At 52.9% G+C, this 25,175-nt stretch overlaps 1 protein-coding gene across 1 annotated transcript in view; it reads right to left on the bottom strand.

Annotated features, from left to right (window-relative positions):
• Positions 1 to 25,175, bottom strand: part of IRAG2 (inositol 1,4,5-triphosphate receptor associated 2) — a 36,252-nt gene that overhangs the window by 2,714 nt on the left and 8,363 nt on the right. The window contains 12 exon segments of the mRNA XM_075342721.1: positions 1,235 to 1,337; positions 1,904 to 2,023; positions 4,033 to 4,101; positions 4,176 to 4,219; positions 11,882 to 11,942; positions 13,293 to 13,484; positions 14,420 to 14,522; positions 15,667 to 15,701; positions 17,764 to 17,927; positions 19,953 to 20,067; positions 22,592 to 22,755; positions 23,460 to 23,555. Coding sequence (XP_075198836.1) covers positions 1,235 to 1,337; positions 1,904 to 2,023; positions 4,033 to 4,101; positions 4,176 to 4,219; positions 11,882 to 11,942; positions 13,293 to 13,484; positions 14,420 to 14,522; positions 15,667 to 15,701; positions 17,764 to 17,927; positions 19,953 to 20,067; positions 22,592 to 22,755; positions 23,460 to 23,555 — 1,266 coding nt within the window.

Raw genomic sequence — 25,175 nt, 5'->3', positions numbered from 1 at the left:
TATAAAGGGGCCCGGAGTCTGGGGGGCCACACACTGGAGCAAAGGAGCAGTATAAAGGGGCCCGGAGTCTGGGGGCCACACACTGGAGCAGAGGAGCAGTATAAAGGGGCCGGAGTCTGGGGGCCACACACTGGAGCAGAGGAGCAGTATAAAGGGGCCCGGAGTCTGGGGGCTACACACTGGAACAGAGGAGCAGTATAAAGGGGCCCGGAGTGTGGGGGCTACACACTGGAGCAGAGGAGCAGTATAAGGGGCCCGGAGTCTGGGGGCTACACACTGGAGCAGAGGAGCAGTATAAAGGGGCCCGGAGTCTGGGGGCCACACACTGGAGCAGAGGAGCAGTATAAAGGGGCCCGGAGTCTGGGGGCTACACACTGGAGCAAAGGAGCAGTATAAAGGGGCCAGAGTCTGGGGGCCACACACTGGAGCAAAGGAGCAGTAATAAAGGGGCCTGGAGTCTGGGGGCCACACACTGGAGCAGAGGAGCAGTATTAAGAGGCCCGGAGTCTGGGGGCCACACACTGGAGCAGAGGAGCAGTATAAAGGGGCCAGAGTCTGGGGGCCACACACTGGAGCAGAGGAGCAGTATAAAGGGGCCCGGAGTCTGGGGCCACACACTGGAGCAGAGGAGCAGTATAAAGGGGCCCGGAGTCTGGGGGCCACACACTGGAGCAAAGGAGCAGTATAAAGGGGCCCGGAGTCTGGGGGCCACACACTGGAGCAGAGGAGCAGTATAAAGGAGCCCGGAGTCTGGGGGCCACACACTGGAGCAGTATAAAGGAGCCCGGAGTCTGGGGGCCACACACTGAGCAAAGGAGCAGTATAAAGGGGCCCGGAGTCTGGGGGCTACACACTGAACAGAGGAGCAGTATAAAGGAGCCCGGAGTCTGGGGGCCACACACTGGAGCAGAGGAGCAGTATAAAGGAGCCCGGAGTCTGGGGGCCACACACTGGAGCAAAGGAGCAGTATAAAGGAGCCCGGAGTCTGGGGGCCACACACTGAGCAGTATAAAGGAGCCCGGAGTCTGGGGGCCACACACAGGAGCAGAGGAGCAGTATAAAGGGGCCAGAGTCTGGGGGCCACACACTGGAGCAAAGGAGCAGTATAAAGGGGCCCGGAGTCTGGGGCCACACACTGGAGCAAAGGAGCAGTATAAAGGGGGCCCGAGTCTGGGGGCCACACACTGGAGCAGAGGAGCAGTATAAAGGGGCCCGGAGTTTGGGGGCCACACACTGGAGCAGAGGAGCAGTATAAAGGGGCCCGGAGTTTGGGGGCCACAGTAAGTGACAAGCGGCTGCTCGCATTCATATATTTGTGGGGTCTCGGCCCCTGGATCCTACAGATCAGACTGAAGTTCTGCTATCAGTACTGCAATCTTCCCATTAGCCACCAGAGGGCAGCACCAGCGTACAGCAACCTCTGGTTTTGGGGAGGGGGATGAGGAGCTGGTGCCTACAATACTCCGCTACGTCCCTCTCTCCAGGGGTCTCAGACCCCAGACCCCTGACCTCACCTTGCATCGGGGCCGGCCGCTTCTCCTCGCCCTCAGGCTTCATGTGTGAGGATTCCTAGAGAGAGGACATTAAATACGTAAAGTGGGAATATAAGTGACCCTTGGATCATATCTCAGGAGGGGGGGGGGGGGGTGTTCGTTCCTGGGATTATAGGCCATAATTAATCCTCACTGATCTAACTCACCGTGCCGCCATCTTTGGCGCAGTCTTCTGCTCCACGTTGTATGGTTGAGGCTGCGAGGCAGAAACATTCAAACTCACGGTCAATCGCAACAACCCGCCAGTGAACCCGCGATCAAGAAGGATCGGAGATCCCACCCATCGGGCGGCTGCATCGAGGGAGGATCGTGCGCCCCTGTGGATTCTCGGGGTTTACGGACATATTTACCCTCGTTCTCCGTTGAAGCCGGAATCCTGCGATCGCTCTGCTGCGTTTTCCTTCTCGGCGCCGTCTTTACTTTCCGCCTCGGAGCCGCGCTGTAGAATCGTCAGCACATCAGCGGCTTGGCTACAAAAAAGGATGAACGCGTCAGGGGCGAAAAGAGAAGTCGCCCCGCGGTCTATTAGTTTACAGCCCGCTCTGTTCCTGGGAAAGCTGGGTGAGATGAATCGCGGTCATTCAGGAGCAGCCCCGAACACCCCACCTCTGCTACACCGCGCTGAGGATTAGTCGCGGTGGTGGGTGACGTGTCCTGAGCCGCCTCGGGCGCCGCGCACCACTCTACAGAACAAATCACCGGATAATTAGCGGCTTTGTGTTGTCACTAATAATATTGACGGGGTTTAGAGATTTAAGAAGCGGAAAGAACATTTTAAAGCCGCGGCGCACGTCTCCGGATCAGGACTCGCGGATTCATGTCTACGGGTAACAAAGTGTCTCCCGAGAGTCAGAGCTCAGCGCTGCCCGAGGAATGGACGAAGCTGATCCAGTACATCCAAATAGATCACTACATACAGATTATACAGCCACCACTAGAGGGGAGCTCACTACATACAGATATATACAGCCACCACTAGAGGGAGCGCACTACATACAGATTTATACAGCCACCACTAGAGGGGAGCTCACTACATACAGATATATACAGCCACCACTAGAGGGAGCTCACTACATACAGATTTATACAGCCACCACTAGAGGGAGCTCACTACAATACAGATATATACAGCCACCACTAGAGGGAGCTCACTACATACAGATTTATACAGCCACCACTAGAGGAAGCTCACTACATACAGATATATACAGCCACCACTAGAGGGAGCCTCACTACATACAGATATATACAGCCAAAGCTCACTAGCATACAGATATATACAGCCACCACTAGAGGGAGCGCACTACATACAGATTTATACAGCCACCACTAGAGGGAGCTCACTACATACAGATTATACAGCCACCACTAGAGGGAGCTCACTTCATACAGATATATACAGCCACTACTAGAGGGAGCTCACTACATACAGATTTATACAGCCACCACTAGAGGGAGCTCACTACATACAGATTTATACAGCCACCACTATAGGGAGCTCACTACATACAGATTTATACAGCCACCACTAGAGGAGCTCACTACATACAGATTTATACAGCCACCACTAGAGGGAGCTCACTACATACAGATTTATACACCCACCACTAGAGGGAGCTCACTACATACAGATTTATACAGCCACCACTAGAGGGAGCTCACTACATACAGATTATACAGCCACCACTAGAGGGAGCTCACTACATACAGATTTATACAGCCACCACTAGAGGGAGCTCACTACATACAGATTTATACAGCCACCACTAGAGGGAGCTCACTACATACAGATTTATACAGCCACCACTAGAGGGAGCTCACTACATACAGATTATACAGTCACCACTAGAGGAGCTCACTACATACAGATTATACAGCCACCACTAGAGAAGCTCACTACATACAGATTTATACAGCCCACACTAGAGGGAGCTCACTACATACAGATTCTTATACAGCCACCACATACTGATTTATACAGTCACCACTAGAGGGGAGCTCACTACATACAGATTATATACAGTCACCACTAGAGGGAGCTCACTACATACTGATTTATACAGCACCACTAGAGGGAGTTCACTACATACAGATTATACAGTCACCATTAGAGGGAGTTCACTACATACAGATTTATACAGCCACCACTAGAGGGAGCTCACTACATACAGATTATACAGCCACCACTAGAGGGAGCTCACTACATACAGATTTATACAGCCACCACTAGAGGGAGCTCACTACATACAGATTTATACAGCACCACTAGAGGGAGCTCACTACATACAGATTTATACAGGACCCCACTAGAGGGAGATCACTACATACAGATTTCATACAGCCACCACTAGAGGGAGCTCACTACATACAGATTTATACAGCACCACTAGAGGGAGCTCACTACATACAGATATACACCTTATTCAACCTGACATTTAGCCAAAATACCCCCCCCCCCCCCACCTTAAGGATCAAATACTACTCTGATGTTTCCAGACTGTCATTCAGAGCTGCTCCATCCGCTGAGGTTCGAGAAATCACAGAATTGCTGCAAGTGGTAAAGAGAAGTAATTAGAAGAAGATAGAATATAACTGATAAGTTACAGATGTCCGTTTTCTGACCTGGCCGTATCCGCAGACTCGGGACGATCGTCACTACAAGTCTCCTGCAACATCAGAACATAACGAAGGGTTAATCTCCCAGGAACAGACGGGACGGCTGTAATTGTGCAGTGTCCCCTTCCCGACCCTCTCAATAGCCAGTGTCAGGCTAATGCCTCCCTTCTGGGGAGAGGGGGCAGCTGCAGAACATGTGCCCCATTGATCCCCCACCTCGGCAGGCAGCCCCTTATCCTGAGCCGCACACTCAGCGTCTCACCATATCATTGTGTAAACTGTGAAATGAATAAGATTTATCGTCAGGAAGTGACAGACGGGGAGAAACCGGAACACAAGATAGCGGTGCGGAACGGCCAGATAAGACCACCCCGATAACCCAGCACAGGAGCACCCCCTCTCGACGAGACCACCCCAGCACAGGAGCCAGCCCCCCCGACAAGACCACCCAGCACAGGAGCCAGCCCCGACAAGACCACCCCAGCACAGGAGCCCCCCCCGACAAGACCACCCAGCACAGGAGCCAGCCCCCCCCCCGACAAGACCACCCGCAGCACAGGAGCCAGCCCCCCCCGACAAGACCACCCCAGCACAGGAGCCAGCCCCCCCCCCGACAAGACCACCCCAGCACAGGAGCCAGCCCCCCCCGACAAGACCACCCCAGCACAGGAGCCAGCCCCCCCCCGACAAGACCACCCCAGCACAGGAGCCCCCCCTTCCTCGACAAGACCACCCCAGCACAGGAGCCCCCCCACCCCCCCGGCAAGACCACCCCAGCACAGGAGCCCCACCCCCCCCCGGCAAGACCACCCCAGCACAGGAGCCCCACCCCCCCCGACAAGACCCACCCAGCACAGGAGCCCCCCCCCACAAGACCACCCCAGCACAGGAGCCCCCCCCCACAAGACCACCCCAGCACAGGAGCCCCACCCCCGACAAGACCACCCCAGGAGCCCCCCCCCCCGACAAGGAACCACCCCCAGCACAGGAGCACCCCGACGAGAGCACCCCCGCACAGGAGCCCCCGATAAGCACCACCCCCCAGCACAGGAGCCCCCCGATAAGACCACCCCCGCACAGGAGCACTTTGTAGCGGTCTATGATGCACTCTGGAAAGACCTGTTCCTGGGAAAGCTGGGTGACCGCCAACATGTCCGACAGAATGGCGATACGTGGGAAAGCTGGGTGCAGAGACTGTAGCCCCCCCACACACTCCTGTGCCCAATCGGTGCCTCCAGCGCAGCATCGTCTCTCGGAATTGGAGGTAGAAACCCCCCCACTTCCTCCGAGGGCGAGACCGAAAAGCCCCTTCCCTCCCCCCTTAACTTTACACTTCAGCTCTGACTGTCTGCATTGGGTGTGGTATTAGCACAAGCTCAGGAGTAGAGAATATTGGAGGTGTCTTATTGGGGTGACCTTTAGTCTCTATAAGGGTCAGATTTCAGGGTCCGGCCCTTTTATGGTTTGTACATGAAGCCTCCAAAAGAGGAAGCGGTAACGAAGCGAGGGCATCGCTCCCATTCACTTCATGCAAATTCTGACTATTTTTGGCGCGTCTGATTTGAATCTCTGCAGTCACAAGCAAGAGCAGTGTGCAGCATCCGTCACAGCGGGGAAAACCGCCAGCGGGGAAAACAGCCAGCGGGCGGGGCCAAGAGCGCGGCCAGAGGGCGGCAGGGCCCAGAGCGCCAGGGGCGCGAAGAGCCGGGGGGGGCAAACAAGAGCAGCACAGGAGGAGGAGCCGGGGGGGGCAAACAAGAGCAGCACAGGAGGAGGAGCCGGAGGGGGCGAACAAGAGAGACAGAGGAGGAGGAGCCGGAGGGGGGCGAACAAGAGGCACAGGAGGAGGAGCCGGAGGGGGCAAACAAGAGCGACAGAGGAGGAGGAGCGAGGAGCCAGAGGGGGCGGAACAAGAGCAACAGAGGAGGAGGAGTGAGGAGCCGGAAGGGGCGAACAAGAGGCACAGGAGGAGGAGCCGTGAAGTGGGCGAACAAGAGCGACAGAAGAGGAGGAGCGAGGAGCTGGAGGGGGCGAACAAGAGGCACAGGAGGAGGAGCCGGAGGGGGGCGAACAAGAGGCACAGGAGGAGGAGCCGGAGGGGCAAACAAGAGCGACAGAGGAGGAGGAGCGAGGAGCCAGAGGGGGCGAACAAGAGCGGCAGAGGAGGAGGAGCGAGGAGCCGGAGGGGGTGAAGAGCGGCAGAGAGAGGAGCGAGGAGCCAGAGGGGTGTGAAGAGCGGCAGAGGAGGAGGAGCGAGGAGCCAGAGGGGTGAAGAGCGGCAGAGGAGGAGGAGCGAGGAGCCAGAGGGGGTGAAGAGCGGCAGAGGAGGAGGAGCGAGGAGCCAGAGGGGTGAAGAGCGGCAGAGGAGGAGCGAGGAGCCAGAGGGGGTGAAGAGCGGCAGAGGAGGAGGAGGAGGAGGAGCGAGGAGCCGGAGGGGGCTAAGAGTGGCAGAGGAGGAGGAGCGAGGAGCCGGAGGGGTGAAGAGCAGCAGAGGAGGAGGAGCCGGAGGGGGGTGAAGAGCAGCAGAGGAGGAGGAGCCGGAGGGGGGTGAAGAGCAGCAGAGGAGGAGGAGCCGGAGGGGGGGTGAAGAGCGGCAGAGGAGAGGAGCGAGGAGCCGGAGGGGGGGTGAAGAGGCGGCAGAGGAGGAGGAGCGAGGAGCCGGAGGGGCGAAGAGCGGCAGAGGAGGAGGAGCGAGGAGCCGGAGGGGGCGAAGAGCGGCAGAGGAGGAGGAGGAGGAGGAGGGAGGAGCCGGAGGGTGTGAAGAGCTGCAGAGCCTGGGGAGAGAAATGGCCAAGTGGAACCAGAGGGGGCGTACGCGGGCGGCAGAGGAGGGGGTGGTTGGGCAAGAGCAGGAAGGGGCAGCCAAGTAGGAACCAAAGAGCTCATCTGCCCTTTAACTACCCGCCATGCAAATGACCAATTGTGAGGTGGTCACTGATTGGCTGCGTCCTGCCCGGATGCTGGGGGCTGTACAATGTATCAGTGCAGGCTCCGCCCACACAGCAGTGTCAGGGGGGATTATTCGGTCAGTATCAGATTTTAGTCTCTGGAGATAAAATACTGATTGCATTGGAATTTCTCCCCATTTTCTCGGGGTCTCCGCTTCCGGTCGCTTATTTTGGGGGGCTCCAGCGCGCTTCCCTTGCCCACAAAGTGTTAATTGTATTCCGCCAGCGCCCCTCCCCTCCCCGGAATTTGTGTATTTCCATCTTTATGACTCCATTACAGCAGAGGACGGGAGATTCACGCTCCTGACATAAGACGTCTCCGCTCCGAAGAGGCAAATCTCAGAACACTTCACATTATTACACTAAACAGCGATCACATTAACCCCTCGCTGCCAGCAGCCCCAATACCCGACCACCCCACACCGCAAGCGATGGGCGAGGAGAACGCCAAAGTCTGGGATATGCGGGGAAAGTCTACATCTGGTCATTCTACAATAGCTGATAACTGCGAGCAATAGCTTACTGTCTGCCAATAAAATTAAAATTAATCCTGGGATAATCATCCCTGGAAAACTGCGCCACATCCAGATGTCCCGAAACCTTGAGCCAAAGGCATCACAAGGGGAAAAGGGGGCGAGAGAAAGAAGGAGACGGAGCCGGGGGCTGCGGAGGAGCGCAATAATGTGCCGAAAAATAACAGCAGGAAGAGAAAAGAAGACACCGAGGAGCCAGGAAAACACAGAAATAAGTCACATACATAGGGAGCAGTATTATAGCAGTTATATTCTTGTATATAGGCGGCAGTATTATAGCAGTTATATTCTTGTACATAGGGGCAGTATTATAGCAGTTATATTCTTGTATATAGGGGCAGTATTTATAGCAGTTATATTCTTGTACATAGGGGCAGTATTATAGCAGTTATATTCTTGTACATAGGGGCAGTATTATAGCAGTTATATTCTTGTATATAGGGAGCAGTATTATAGCAGTTATATTCTTGTATATAGGGGCAGTATCTATAGCAGTTATATTCTTGTACATAGGGGCAGTATTATAGCAGTTATATTCTTGTACATAGGGGCAGTATTATAGCAGTTATATTCTTGTATATAGGGGCAGTATTATAGCAGTTATATTCTTGTACTATAGGGGCAGTATTATAGCAGTTATATCTCTTGTACATAGGGGCAGTATTATTAGCAGTTATATTCTTGTATATAGGGAGCAGTATTATAGCAGTTATATTCTTGTATATAGGGGCAGTATTATAGTAGTTATATTCTTGTACATAGGGGCAGTATTATAGCAGTTATATTCTTGTACATAGGGGCAGTATTACAGTAGTTATATCTCTTGTACATAGGGGCAGTATTATAGCAGTTATATTCTTGTATATAGGGGCAGTATTATAGCAGTTCTATTCTTGTATATAGGGGCAGTATTATAGCAGTTCTATTCTTGTACATAGGGGCAGTATTATAGCAGTTATATTCTTGTATATAGGGGCAGTATTATAGCAGTTATATTCTTGTACATAGGGGCAGTATTATAGTAGTTATATTCTTGTACATAGGGGCAGTATTAATAGCAGTTATATTCTTGTATATAGGGGCAGTATTATAGCAGTTATATTCTTGTACATAGGGGCAGTATTATAGCAGTTATATTCTTGTATATAGGGCAGTATTATAGCAGTTATATTCTTGTACATAGGGGCAGTATTATAGTAGTTATATTCTTGTACATAGGGCAGTATTATAGCAGTTATATTCTTATACATAGGGGCAGTATTATAGTAGTTATATTCTTGTACATAGGGGGCAGTATTATAGTAGTTATATTCTTGTACATAGGGGCAGTATTATAGTAGTTCTATTCTTGTACATAGGGAGCAGTTTTATAGCAGTTATATTCTTGTATATAGGGGCAGTATTATAGTAGTTATATTCTTGTACATAGGGGGCAGTATTATAGTAGTTATATTCTTGTATATAGGGGGCAGTATTATAGTAGTTATATTCTTGTATATAGGGGCAGTATTATAGTAGTTATATTCTTGTATATAGGGAGCAGTATTATAGCAGTTATATTCTTGTATATAGGGGCAGTTATTATAGTAGTTATATTCTTGTATATAGGGGCAGTATTATAGCAGTTATTTTCTTGTACATAGGGGGCAGTATTATAGTAGTTATATTCTTGTACATAGGGGGCAGTATTATAGTAGTTATATTCTTGTACATAGGGGGCAGTATTATAGTAGTTATATTTGTATATAGGGCAGTATTATAGTAGTTATATTCTTGTATATAGGGAGCAGTATTATAGCAGTTATATTCTAGTATATAGAGGCAGTATTATAGTAGTTATACTCTTGTACATAGGGGGCAGTATTATAGTAGTTATATTTCTTGTACATAGGGAGCAGTATTATAGCAGTTATATTCTTGTATATAGGGGCAGTATTATAGTAGTTATTTTCTTGTACATAGGGGCAGTATTATAGTAGTTATATTCTTGTACATAGGGGGCAGTATTATAGTAGTTATATTCTTGTATATAGGGGCAGTATTATAGTAGTTATATTCTTGTATATAGGGAGCAGTATTATAGCAGTTATATTCTAGTATATAGAGGCAGTATTATAGTAGTTATACTCTTGTACATAGGGGGCAGTATTATAGTAGTTATATTCTTGTATATAGGGGCAGTATTATAGTAGTTATATTCTGTGTACATAGGGGGCAGTATTATAGTAGTTATATTCTTGTACATAGGGGGCAGTATTATAGTAGTTATATTCTTGTACATATGGGCAGTATTATAGTAGTTATATTCTTGTACATATGGGCAGTATTATAGTAGTTATATTCATTGTACAATAGGGGGCAGTATTATAGTAGTTATATTCTTGTACATAGGGGCAGTATTATAGTAGTTATATTCTTGTACATATGGGCAGTATTATAGTAGTTATATTCTTGTACATAGAGGGCAGTATTATAGTAGTTATATTCTTGTACATAGGGGCAAAATTATAGTAGTTATATTCTTGTACATATAGGCAGTATTATAGTAGTTATATTCTTGTACATATGGGCAGTATTATAGTAGTTATATTCTTGTACATAGGGGGCAGTATTATAGTAGTTTAATACTGCCCCTATGTACAAGAATATAACTACTATAATACTGCCCCTATGTACAAGAATATAACTACTATAATACTGCCCCTATGTACAAGAATATAACTACTATAATACTGCTCCTATATACAAGAATATAACTACTATAATACTGCCCCCTATATACAAGAATATAACTATTATAATACTGCCCCTATGTACAAGAATATAACTACAATACTGCCCCTATATACAAGAATATAACTACTATAATACTGCCCCCTATATACAAGAATATAACTACTATAATACTGCCCCTAATACAAGAATATAACTACTATAATACTGCTCCTATATACAAGAATATAGCTACTATAATACTGCCCCTATGTACAAGAATATAACTACTATAATACTGCCCCTATGTACAAGAATATAACTACTATAATACTGCCCCTATGTACAAGAATATAACTACTATAATACTGCCCCTATATACAAGAATATAACTACTATAATACTGCACCTATGTACAAGAATATAACTACTATAATTCTGCCCCTATGTACAAGAATATAACTACTATAATACTGCCCCTATATACAAGAATATAACTACTATAATACTGCCCCCTATATACAAGAATATAACTACTATAATACTGCCCCTATGTACAAGAATATAACTACTATAATACTGCCCCCTATGTATAAGAATATAACTACTATAATACTGCCCCCTATGTACAAGAATATAACTACTATAATACTGCCCCTATGTACAAGAAAATAACTACTATAATACTGCCCCTATATACAAGAATATAACTGCTATAATACTGCTCCCTATGTACAAGAATATAACTACTATAATACTGTCCCTATGTACAAGAATATAACTACTATAATACTGCCCCCTGTGTACAAGAATATAACTACTATAATACTGCCCCTATATACAAGAATATAACTGCTATAATACTGCCCCCTATGTACAAGAATATAACTACTATAATACTGCCCCTATATACAAGAATATAACTGCTATAATACTGCCCCTATATACAAGAATATAACTACTATAATACTGCCCCTATGTACAAGAATATAACTACTATAATACTGCCCCTATATACAAGAATATAACTACTATAATACTGCCCCCTATGTACAAGACTATAACTACTATAATACTGCCCCCTATATACAAGAATATAACTACTATAATACTGCCCATATGTACAAGAATATAACTACTATAATACTGCTCCTATGTACAAGAATATAACTACTATAATACTGCCCCCTATGTACAAGAATATAACTACTATAATACTGCCCCCTATGTACAAGAATATAACTACTATAATACTGCCCCCTATATACAAGAATATAACTATTATAGTAGTTATATTCTTGTATATAGGAGCAGTATTATAGTAGTTATATTCTTGTATATAGGGGGCAGTATTATAGTAGTTATATTCTTGTATATAGGAGCAGTATTATAGTAGTTATATTCTTGTATATAGGAGCAGTATTATAGTAGTTATATTCTTGTATATAGGAGCAGTATTATAGTAGTTATATTCTTGTATATAGGGGCAGTATTATAGTAGTCAGTATCTGGCTCTTACCTTTGAGAACGTTTTTTCCATCTCTTCATGCGTCTGAACTCCAACAGTTGTTAATGTTGCTCTAAATATGAAGATATGACAGGTGACTACAATCTATTACTCCCTGTTATCAGCCATTACTGGGGGAGGAGACTGTAGGACAGGTAACTACAATCTATTACTCCCTGTTATCAGCCATTACTGGGGGAGGAGACTATAGGACAGGGGACTACAATCTATTACTCCCTGTTATCAGCCACTACTGGGAGAGGAGACTGTAGGACAGGGGAGTACAATTACTCCCTGTTATCACCCACTGGGGAAGGAGAGTACAATCTATAATCTCTAATACAGTCAGCACCAGACCCCCATACTCTTGTCAGAGGGTCCCGGGCTCCACGAGGGGTCATCCACTCCCACCAGTGTACGCAGTGCCCATACCGCCGGCTCCCCGATGCTCCGCTCTATAGATGGTCACATCGGCTCAGGCACCCGGGACGTTTCCTCCCGGATTTGTTTATCTCCTCATTCTTTCCACCCGTGTGCATTGTCTGCTGAGCTTTGCATGTGCTCAGTGTAACGCGCCCAGAGAAATATTCAAATCGGCCCCCCCTCCCCCGTCACCCCCCCCATCACCTCGCCCGTCACCCCCCCCCCCCATCACCTCGCCCGTCACCCCCCCCCATCACCTCCCCCGTCACCCCCCCCCATCACCTCGCCCGTCACCCCCCCCCATCACCCGTCACCCCCCCATCACCTCGCCCGTCACTCCCCCCCCATCACGTCGCCCGTCACCCCCCCCCCCATCACCTCGCCCATCACCTCGCCCGTCACCCCCCCCTCGCCCGTCACCCCACCCCATCACCTCGCCCGTCACCCCACCCCCTCGCCTGTCACCCCCCCATCACCTCGCGGTCACCTCGGCATTATCGGGCCCTCAGGAGCCGCCATTATTATTTTCACACCTCACATTCTGCAGATCCTGACTCCGCCCATTATCACTCACATGATGGGGCAATAATGGGGTCACCGGGCAGCGGCGCCTCCTCTATGGCCGCTGGTGCTTATGGCAGATAATGGAGGGGCGCAGGGGTCTATGGTCCATGGTGAGGTTGATTGATAGTTAAGTCCTTTTCAGTTCCTGGGAAAGCTGGGTGACTGTCAATATGGCCGTTACTGAGCTTTCCTGAACCAGGGGATGCATTGGTTCAAAACCAAACAGGACCCCCAGAAAGCAGAGTCAGACCCCCCCATAGAGTGGTCATCACCCAACTCTACAGACACCTGGAGGGGAATCAGGTCAGACAGAAGCAGCGGACATTGCGCAATGTTACCCTCCGGCGATCCGGGGGTCTGCAAGGTCTCACAACGTGTGCCAGAAGACACCGCTCCCCTCCCCCGTAATCTCGCCCCGGTACAAGGCCGCGCTCACCGCAGAGGGATCAGTGACGCTCCGTCTAACGCTGCAGAGTCGCTCGGCTTTTTGTCCTCCGCTCCAGGGTCAGGTTTCCAGCGATCTGCGGTTGCCAGGTAATTTGGCGATCGTGGCCCCCGCTCCGGCGCATCTGAAAGGTGAAGACTCGAAATCAAAGCCTCGAGGGTTAAAAACAGCAAAAAAGTAAATCTGAGGCCGGAGGGTTAAAAGCAAAAAGAGTAAATCTGAGGCCGGAGGGTTAATAACAGCAAAAAGTAACTGAGGCCGGAGGGTTAATGACAACAAAAAGTAAATCTGAGGCTGAAGGGTTAAAAGCAAAAATAGTAACTGAGGCCAGAGGGTTAATAACAGCAAAAAGAGTAAATCTGAGGCCAGAGGGTTAATAACCGCAAAAAGAGTAAATCTGAGGCCAGAGGGTTAATAACCGCAAAAAGAGTAAATCTGAGGCCGGAGGGTTAATAACAGCAAAAAGAGTAAATCTGAGGCCAGAGGGTTAATAACAGCAAAAAGAGTAAATCTGAGGCCAGAGGGTTAATAACCGCAAAAAGAGTAAATCTGAGGCCAGAGGGTTAATAACAGCAAAAAGAGTAAATCTGAGGCCAGAGGGTTAATAACAGTAAAAAGAGTAAATCTGAGGGCAGAGGGTTAATGACAGCAAAAAGAGTGAGGCCGGAGGGTTAATAACAGCAAAAAGAGTAAATCTGAGGCCGGAGGGTTAATGACAGCAAAAAGAGTAAATCTGAGGCCAGAGGGTTAATGACAGCAAAAAGAGTAAATCTGAGGCGGAGGGTTAATGACAGCTAGGGGCCAAATATTGGTGAAGGGTGGAACGCACGGACTGGTGGCTCTATAGGGAAACCAGCCATATTTGCCCTCAGGGGCGGCTTGTGTCACCCGGTCACCGGAGACTCTCCTCCTCCTCCTGGCAAGCCAATCACAGCAGGACATGGATTTAGTGCAAAAGAAAAAAAAAAAAATGGGGGGGGGATCCCCCGATATCAGGATTACTCCCCCCATTATCCTGTCCGTGACCCCAAGTCTGCTGAAGGAGTAGTGCACAAGCAATAATCCAGCATTAGTGACCCCCTATAGCGGGGCCCGGATGCATCTCAGCCTCGCGGTACCTGGTGCCGGTGTGTGTCTGAGCTCGGCCTCCTCCCCAGGAGCGGTCGGGAGGCGTCCACAGCTGGATTCCCGGGCACAGAGCTCCTCTCGGATGTGACTCGTCTGGAGGAGAAGAGTTTGTATATTATGTGCAAATATTTATCCTGACGACTCCCCCATAATCTTCAGGTCTGGGCGGGGGGAGGGCCCCGCCACCCCCCCGCGCCCCCCCGGATCCATCACAGCTGTTCCAGGCTGTGCAAGTCACCAGTCTGCAGAGCAGCCTTACCGGGACGGATCCTGCATGCACCGGTACTGCGAGCGCCGACTGTTTACAGCGAGACCCCGCAACTCCACACCCTCCACATACGGGGGGCCGACCCAAAGGTGAAGAAGCAGGACATCCACAGACCCGGTGCAGAGACTGGGAAATCTGGGGTAACAACCCACACCGGCCCACGCCAAGGGCGGCCCCCCCGACAGCCCATGCACAGGAGCCCCCGCGACAGCCCATGCACAGGAGCCCCCCAACAGCCCATACCGGCCCATGCCAAGGGCGGCCCCCCGACAGCCCACGCACAGGAGCCCCCCCCCCCCCCGACAGCCCACACACGGGCGCCCCCCCACCCCCCCGACAGCCCACACCCGCCCACGCCAAGGGCAGCCCCCCGACAGCCCACACCGGCCCATGCCAAGGACAGCACCCCGACAGCCCACGCACAGGACCCCACCGACAGCCTACACTGGCCCACACACGGGCGCCCCCCCCACACCCCGACAGCCCACGCACAGGAGCCCCCCCGACAGCCCACACCCGCCCACGCCAAGGGCAGCCCCCCGACAGCCCACGCCACAAGACCCTCCCCACCAGACAGCCCACGCCACGAGACCCCCCCCACCAGACAGCCCACGCCACGAGACCCCCCCCACCAGACAGCCCACGCCACGAGACCCCCCCCCACCAGACAGCCCACGCCACGAGACCCTCCCACCAGACAGCCCACGCCACGAGACCCCCCCCACCAGACAGCCCACGCCACGAGACCCCCCCCCACCAGACAGCCCACGCCACGAGACCCTCCCCACCAGACAGCCCACGCCACGAGACCCCCCCCACCAGACAGCCCACGCACGGTGACCGCGAGTTATTTGGGCAGTTTTGTTCTTTATTCTTGTAAATAAACTTTCCACAAGAAAATGCAAAAAAAAATAAAGATTCTGCAATATTTTCTCTCTCAACTAAACATAAAACAAAACCTAAATCTACCTGATCCAGCGCCCGGCGCCGAGGAGCGATCCTCTCTGAGAAGGAAAAAGATCATAAATAATCCAGCAAAATGTCACAAACAACAAACCGCGCAGAAACCTAAAGGAATATGGACAAAATATAAGTATGTGCATGTATGTGTGCGCATATAATATATATATATTAGACACACACACACACTGACACACACACTTGACACACACACACTGACACACACACACTGACACACACACACTGACACACACACACACACATACACCACACACACACACTGACACACACACACACACACACACACACTGACACACACACACACACTGACACACACACACACACTGACACACACACACACACACACACACACACACACACACACACACAGACACACACACACAGACACACACACACAGACACACACACACAGACACACACACACTGACACACACACACACTGACACACACACACACTGACACACACACACACTGACACACACACACACTGACACACACACACACTGACACACACACACACTGACACACACACACACTGACACACACACACACTGACACACACACACACTGACACACACACACACTGACACACACACACACTGACACACACACACACTGACACACACACACTGACACACACACACTGACACACACACACTGACACACACACTGACACACACACTGACACACACACTGACACACACACTGACACACACACTGACACACACACTGACACACACACTGACACACACACTGACACACACACTGACACACACACTGACACACACACTGACACACACACTGACACACACACTGACACACACACTGACACACACACTGACACACACACTGACACACACACTGACACACACACTGACACACACACTGACACACACACTGACACACACACTGACACACACACTGACACACACACTGACACACACACTGACACACACACTGACACTCACACTGACACACACACTGACACACACACTGACACACACACTGACACACACACTGACACACACACCTGACACACACACACTGACACACACACTGACACACACACTGACACACACACTGACACACACACTGACACACACACTGACACACACACTGACACACACTGACACACACTGACACACACTGACACACACTGACACACACACTGACACACACACTGACACACACACCCACTTCTCTCTATTGATTGCTCAACTTCTGCAAAACTAATTTGTACAATTTGAGTTTCTTTTTCGACTCTGCACCTGGGGGCGACGAGAGGTGAAGGTTTCTCTGCAGTTTGCTCTCTGGCTTAATTTCTGGTCCCTCGCCCCTCCCGCCTCCACTGCAGCCTTCTGGTCCCTCGCCCTCCCGCTCCACTGCAGCCTTCTGGTCCCTCGCCCTTCCCGCTCCACTGCAGCCTTCTGGTCCCTCGCCCTCCCGCTCACTGCAGCCTTCTGGTCCCTCGCCCTCCGCTCCACTGCAGCCTTCTGGTCCCTCGCCCTCCCGCTCCACTGCAGCCTTCTGGTCCCTCGCCCTCCCGCTCCACTGCAGCCTTCTGGTCCCTCACCCTCTCCGCTCCACTGCAGCCTTCTGGTCCCTCACCCCTCCCGCTCCACTGCAGCCTTCTGGTCCCTCACCCTCCGCTCCACTGCCGCCTTCTGGTCCCTCACCCTCCCGCTCCACTGCCGCCTTCTGGTCACTCACCCTCCCGCTCCACTGCAGCCTTCTGGTCACTCACCCTCCCGCTCTGCCGCCTTCTGGTCACTCACCCTCCCCGCTCTGCCGCCTTCTGGTCACTCACCCTCCCGCTCTGCCGCCTTCTGGTCACTCACCCTCCCGCTCTGCCGCCTTCTGGTCACTCACCCTCCCGCTCTGCCGTCTTCTGGTCACTCACCCTCCCGCTCTGCCGCCTTCTGTCACTCACCCTCCCGCTCTGCCGCCTTCTGGTCACTCACCCTCCCGCTCTGCCGCCTTCTGGTCACTCACCCTCCCGCTCTGCCGCCTTCTGGTCACTCACCCTCCCGCTCTGCCGCCTTCTGGTCACTCACCCTCCCGCTCTGCCGCCTTCTGGTCACTCACCCTCCCGCTCCTCCACCTTCTGCTCCCGGCTCTGGCGGTCGCTGGTTATCGCCTGGAACCGCTGCCTGCAGCTCCTGCTGCTCGCGCCGAGCTTCTTCCAGCTCTTTCTGCAGCTGCTCTGACTCTGAGCGCACGGCGAGGAGAGAGATCTCCAAATCCTCGATCTGCGGGAGACAGGAGTGAAAGAGGAAGCAAGTGTGCAGCCTCACAACAGTGCCGGGGACAGAGCGCTGCAGGCTCCACAGCCAATCAGGGAGGAGGCCGCAGAAATGCCAGAAAAAGCGCAATATACCAGGGGGTCGAGTGCACCAGCCTCCAGGGTCTAGCCTCCCTCACTCCAGGGTACCAGCCTCCTGGGTCCAGCCTCCCTCACCCAGGGTACCCAGCCTCCTGGGTCAGCCTCCCTCACCCCAGGGTACCAGCCTCCAGGGTCCAGCCTCCCTAACCCCAGGGTACCAGCCCCCAGGGGCCAGCCTCCCTAACCCCAGGGTACCAGCCTCCAGGGTCCAGCCTCCCTCACCCCAGGGTACCAGCCTCCCTCACCCCAGGGTACCAGCCTCCAGGGTCCAGCCTCCCTCACCCCAGGGTACCAGCCTCCAGGGTCCAGCCTCCCTCACCCCAGGGTACCAGCCTCCAGGTCCAGCCTCCCTCACCCCAGGGCACCAGCCTCCAGGGTCTAGCCTCCCTCACCCCAGGGCACCAGCCTCCAGGGTCCAGCCTCCCTCACCCCAGGGCACCAGCCTCCAGGGTCCAGCCTCCCTCACCCCAGGGCACCAGCCTCCAGGGTCCAGCCTCCCTCACCCCAGGGCACCAGCCTCCAGGTCCAGCCTCCCTCACCCCAGGGCACCAGCCTCCCTCACCCCAGGGTACCAGCCTCCAGGGTCCAGCCTCCCTCACCCAGGGTACCAGCCTCCAGGGTCCAGCCTCCCTCACCCCATGGTACCAGCCTCCAGGGTCCAGCCTCCCTCACCCCAGGGTACCAGCCTCCAGGGTCTAGCCTCCCTCACCCCAGACACAGCCTCCAGGGTCAGCCTCCCTCACCCCAGGGCACCAGCCTCCAGGGTCCAGCCTCCCTCACCCCAGGGAACCAGCCTCCCTCACCCCAGGGAACCAGAATCCAGGTCCAGCCTCCCTCACCCCAGGGTACCAGCCTCCAGGGTCCAGCCTCCCTCACCCCAGGGTACCAGCCTCCAGGGTCCAGCCTCCCTCACCCCAGGGTACCAGCCTCCCTCACCCCAGGACACCAGCCTCCAGGGTCCAGCCTCCCTCACCCCAGGACACCAGCCTCCAGGGTCCAGCCTCCCTCACCCCAGGGCACCAGCCTCCAGGGTCCAGCCTCTCTCAGCCCAGGGCACCAGCCTCCAGGGTCCAGCCTCCCTCACCCCAGGGCACCAGCCTCCAGGGTCCAGCCTCCCTCACCCCAGGACACCAGCCTCCAGGGTCCAGCCTCCCTCACCCCAGGGCACCAGCCTCCAGGGTCCAGCCTCTCTCAGCCCAGGGCACCAGCCTCCAGGGTCCAGCCTCCCTCACCCCAGGGCACCAGCCTCCAGGGTCCAGCCTCCCTCACCCCAGGACACCAGCCTCCCTCACCCCAGGGTACCAGCCTCCAGGGTCCAGCCTCCCTCACCCCAGGGTACCAGCCTCCCTCACCCCAGGGTACCAGCCTCCAGGGTCCAGCCTCCCTCACCCCAGGGTACCAGCCTCCCTCACCCCCAGGGTACCAGCCTCCCTCACCCCAGGGTACCAGCCTCCCTCACCCCAGGACACCAGCCTCCAGGGTCCAGCCTCCCTCACCCCAGGACACCAGCCTCCAGGGTCCAGCCTCCCTCACCCCAGGACACCAGCCTCCAGGGTCCATCCTCCCTCACTCCAGGGCACCTGCGGGGGCTAGAGGGGGGGGGGGGGGCAAGAAATAACACCACTGCAGCCCCATGAGTAAGAGGTATGTGTGAAACCTGTGACATTGTGGTTCATTATGGATCTCTCAGGTTTGGCAGACACCAGAGATTATAGCGGAACAAGCTTCATAAAAATTCTACAGGAAGAGCAGCGAGTTGTGTAACGACAACTTTCCCATTACGTCCCTTCCCATCTCTGATCGGCCAAATGTGCGCAAACCACACAGAATGCGGCGTCCAATCCTCCCACCCGGCGGCCATGCCGGCGGTGACACCAAGCACCAGCGATACCTGGGAGGTCAGGTCTTCATGTTTAACAGCAGAGTCCTGGAGCTGGGTGAGGACGGCGGCCTCCCGGGCCTCCGCTTCCTCCTGCTGGTGTCTGGCGGCCTCCAGGTCCTGAGCTCTGAGCAACGAGGGGAAACCACAAGTCAATGACATTTATACAAAAAAAAAAAAAAACCAAAAAACAAAAAAAAAAAAAAAAAAAAAAAAAAAGAGAGCGGGGAGAGCGGGGAGAGCGGGGAGAGCGGGGAGAGCGGGGGAGAGCGGGGAGAGCGGGGAGAGCGGGGAGAGCGGGGAGAGCGGGGAGAGCGGGGAGAGCGGGGAGAGCGGGGAGAGCGGGGAGAGCGGGGAGAGCGGGGAGAGCGGGGAGAGCGGGGAGAGCGGGGAGAGCGGGGAGAGCGGGGAGAGCGGGGAGAGCGGGGAGAGCGGGGAGAGCGGGGAGAGCGGGGAGAGCGGGGAGAGCGGGGAGAGCGGGGAGAGCGGGGAGAGCGGGGAGAGCGGGGAGAGCGGGGAGAGCGGGGAGAGCGGGGAGAGCGGGGAGAGCGGGGAGAGCGGGGAGAAGAGGGCAGAAGAGGGCAGAAGAGGGCAGAAGAGGGCAGAAGAGGGCAGAAGAGCGAGCACCTGTCTGCAGGGTTCATTGTGCAAAAATCGGATAAAATAAATCCCTACAATGGCTGCAGAGCATCGCACCAACCTGAGGATCCAAGACCGAACAGAAATCCAAACAGAAAACACCAGAGAACAAAACTCAAATCCTGCTATATCAAGGGAAAATGTTCATCAAAGAATAATGCCCAATATAATACTGCCCCTATATACAGGAATATAACTACTATAATACTGCCCCTATGTACAAGAATATAACTACTATAATACTGCCCCTATGTACAAGAATATAACTACTATAATACTGCCCCTATATACAAGAATATAACTACTATAATACTGCCCCTATGTACAAGAATATAACTGCTATAATACTGCTCCTATGTACAAGAATATAACTGCTATAATACTGCCCCCTATATACAAGAATATAACTACTATAATACTGCCCCCTATATACAGGAATATAACTACTATAATACTGCCCCCTATGTACAGGAATATAACTACTATAATACTGCCCCCTATGTACAAGAATATAACTACTATAATACTGCCCCTATATACAAGAATATAACTACTATAATACTGCTCCTATGTACAGGAATATAACTACTATAATACTGTCCCCTATATACAGGAATATAACTACTATAATACTGCCCCCTATGTACAAGAATATAACTACTATAATACTGCCCCTATATACAAGAATATAACTACTATAATACTGCCCCCTATATACAAGAATATAACTACTATAATACTGCCCCTATATACAAGAATATAACTACTATAATACTGCCCCTATATACAGGAATATAACTACTATAATACTGCCCCTATATACAGGAATATAACTACTATAATACTGCCCCCTATGTACAAAAATATTGCACTGTTAGGTAAAATTCAAACGATGGGAAATAAGAAAAAATAAAGAAAGAAATAGAAATAAGAGAAAAACGGGACGGAGAAACCTGAAAAGAAAGCGCTGAGCGGAGGAGTGGAGCTGCGGGGCGCGGCGCTGGGAGGTGGCTCCGTCTATTCTCTTCTTTAGCAGAACACAACTTCATCATCCATACCCAGCACTCATCATCCTGACAACATAAGTCTCGGCTTTAATCTCTGGAAGCAGCCGCAGAGCAAGCAAAGGTCGGATGAGGCGCAAGACAACGCCGGCGTCACGCGAGTCCACAACAGCAGCGAGAAATGGATCAGGCTCCGCGTGTGAAGCCGTGCCGAGCGATTACATGGTTTACATACACATCAGGGATACAGTGCACAGACCCCGCAAGGAAAAAACCCGCTACACCTGCCAAATCTCCACAACAGAGTGTCAAGTGCCGCACACTAACCCCATCATAGAGGCAGAGAAATATACAGCCTAATCCTCACTGCTAAATATGGCCATATCTGTATACACAAGAATAACGCCCCTATGTGCAAGAATATAACTGCTATAACACTGCCCCCCATGTACAAGAATATAACTACTATAATACTGCCCCCTATGTACAAGAATATAACTACTATAATACTGCCCCCTATATACTAGAATATAGCTACTATAATACTGCCCCTATATACTAGAATATAACTACTATAATACTGCCCCTATGTACAAGAATATATCTACTATAATACTGCTCCTATATACTAGAATATAACTACTATAATACTGCCCCCTATATACTAGAATATAGCTACTATAATACTGCCCCTATATACTAGAATATAACTACTATAATACTGCCCCTATGTACAAGAATATATCTACTATAATACTGCCCCCTATATACAAGAATATATCTACTATAATACTGCCCCCTATGTACTAGAATATAACTACTATAATACTGCCCCCTATATACTAGAATATAGCTACTATAATACTGCCCCTATATACTAGAATATAACTACTATAATACTGCCCCTATGTAGAGGAATATGACCGCTATGTTATGCACAGATTATTGGCGGTGCGGTTTCGGTCCCTTGGGTCGGGGCACTTCTCGGGGGGCCGCCCCCCTCCTCACCGGCCGCTCAGCTCCTTCCTCAGGTGCACTTGCTCCGTCTTCATCCTCCGCAGATTTCCCGACATCGTCACATACTCCTTGTCCTGAGATTCCCGGTATTTTTCCAGCTGTTGGAGTTTTTCTTCCCAGTTTTTCCGCTTTTGCCTCAAATCTTCTTCTATTATCTGAGGAGACACAGACAGTCACAGTGGATCCCCCCCCGGAGATCACAGCGGATCCCCCCCGGAGATCACAGCGGATCCCCCTTTGGAGATCACAGCGGATCCCCCCCGGAGATCACAGCGGATCCCCCCCGGAGATCACAGCGGATCCCCCCCGGAGATCACAGCGGATCCCCCTTTGGAGATCACAGCGGATCCCCCTTTGGAGATCACAGCGGATCCCCCTTTGGAGATCACAGCGGATCCCCCTTTGGAGATCACAGCGGATCCCCCTTTGGAGATCACAGCGGATCCCCCTTTGGAGATCACAGCGGATCCCCCTTTGGAGATCACAGCGGATCCCCCCCGGAGATCACAGCTCCGGCCTGGAATCTACATAATCAGTTGTTCCCCAAAAATTGAGATGAAATTGGGATAGAAGATATTACATTTTCCTCAGTTTCTCCCGCCTGTGAGGAATCCGCTTCTAAATCAGCAGCTGCTCGGTGATTGGTGGATCCCGTTGATCCTCAGGGGAGTGTACTGTCTGCAGTGGCCCCTACAGGCGGAGTGCGGTACTGCATCACCGGCCATCATGGCCTCCTGCAGTCGCTGCTGTCAGATCCCTGGAGGACCTTCCCTGTTGTGTCTGGAGACAGCGCCCCCCTGTGGGGGTAATTTGTGCTGCATTTTCAGATATCACAGGTTCTACCGTAGCACACATTTACCGGCAGCAGGTTCCCGGACAGATCCTTCACATCAGACTCCATCACGCGTTTCAGGAGGAGGACAACCTGGTCGGCCATCGTGGTGGCATCTTCCTGCTATAGGAGAAAAAAATAAATAAATTGTGTCTGGAGGGTGGAGTAGCTAATACAGAGATGCCCTATCCCAACCAGGGCGTTGCCAACGCTCTCGCCTTCCCAACCGGCCGTCGCCAACGCTCTCGCCATCCCAACCGGCCGTCGCCAACGCTCTCGCCATCCCAACCGGCCGTCGCCAACGCTCTCGCCATCCCAACCGGCCGTCGCCAACGCTCTCGCCATCCCAACCGGCCGTCGCCAACGCTCTCGGCTTCCCAACCGGCCGTCGCCAACGCTCTCGCCTTCCCAACCGGCCGTCGCCAACGCTCTCGCCTTCCCAACCGGCCGTCGCCAACGCTCTCGCCTTCCCAACCGGCCGTCGCCAACGCTCTCGCCTTCCCAACCGGCCGTCGCCAACGCTCTCGCCTTCCCAACCGGCCGTCGCCAACGCTCTCGCCTTCCCAACCGGCCGTCGCCAACGCTCTCGCCTTCCCAACCGGCCGTCGCCAACGCTCTCGCCATCCCAACCGGCCGTCGCCAACGCTCTCGCCATCCCAACCGGCCGTCGCCAACGCTCTCGCCATCCCAACCGGCCGTCGCCAACGCTCTCGCCATCCCAACCGGCCGTCGCCAACGCTCTCGCCATCCCAACCGGCCGTCGCCAACGCTCTCGCCATCCCAACCGGCCGTCGCCAACGCTCTCGCCTTCCCAACCGGCCGTCGCCAACACTCTCGCCTTCCCAACCGGCCGTCGCCAACGCTCTCGCCTTCCCAACCGGCCGTCGCCAACACTCTCGCCTTCCCAACCGGCCGTCGCCAACACTCTCGCCTTCCCAACCGGCCGTCGCCAACACTCTCGCCTTCCCAACCGGCCGTCGCCAACACTCTCGCCTTCCCAACCGGCCGTCGCCAACACTCTCGCCTTCCCAACCGGCCGTCGCCAACACTCTCGCCTTCCCAACCGGCCGTCGCCAACACTCTCGCCTTCCCAACCGGCCGTCGCCAACACTCTCGCCTTCCCAACCGGCCGTCGCCAACACTCTCGCCTTCCCAACCGGCCGTCGCCAACACTCTCGCCTTCCCAACCGGCCGTCGCCAACACTCTCGCCTTCCCAACCGGCCGTCGCCAACGCTCTCGCCTTCCCAACCGGCCGTCGCCAACGCTCTCGCCTTCCCAACCGGCCGTCGCCAACGCTCTCGCCTTCCCAACCGGCCGTCGCCAACGCTCTCGCCTTCCCAACCGGCCGTCGCCAACGCTCTCGCCATCCCAACCGGCCGTCGCCAACGCTCTCGCCATCCCAACCGGCCGTCGCCAACGCTCTCGCCATCCCAACCGGCCGTCGCCAACGCTCTCGCCATCCCAACCGGCCGTCGCCAACGCTCTCGGCCTTCCCAACCGGCCGTCGCCAACGCTCTCGCCTTCCCAACCGGCCGTCGCCAACACTCTCGCCTTCCCAACCGGCCGTCGCCAACACTCTCGCCTTCCCAACCGGCCGTCGCCAACACTCTCGCCTTCCCAACCGGCCGTCGCCAACACTCTCGCCTTCCCAACCGGCCGTCGCCAACACTCTCGCCTTCCCAACCGGCCGTCGCCAACACTCTCGCCTTCCCAACCGGCCGTCGCCAACACTCTCGCCTTCC

Source organism: Anomaloglossus baeobatrachus, chromosome 4, assembly GCF_048569485.1.
Source record: "Anomaloglossus baeobatrachus isolate aAnoBae1 chromosome 4, aAnoBae1.hap1, whole genome shotgun sequence".
In the NCBI taxonomy this organism is placed as follows: domain Eukaryota; kingdom Metazoa; phylum Chordata; class Amphibia; order Anura; family Aromobatidae; genus Anomaloglossus; species Anomaloglossus baeobatrachus.
The sequence above is the reverse complement of the archived record's forward strand: the minus strand, read 5'-3'. Positions and strand labels throughout refer to the sequence as shown.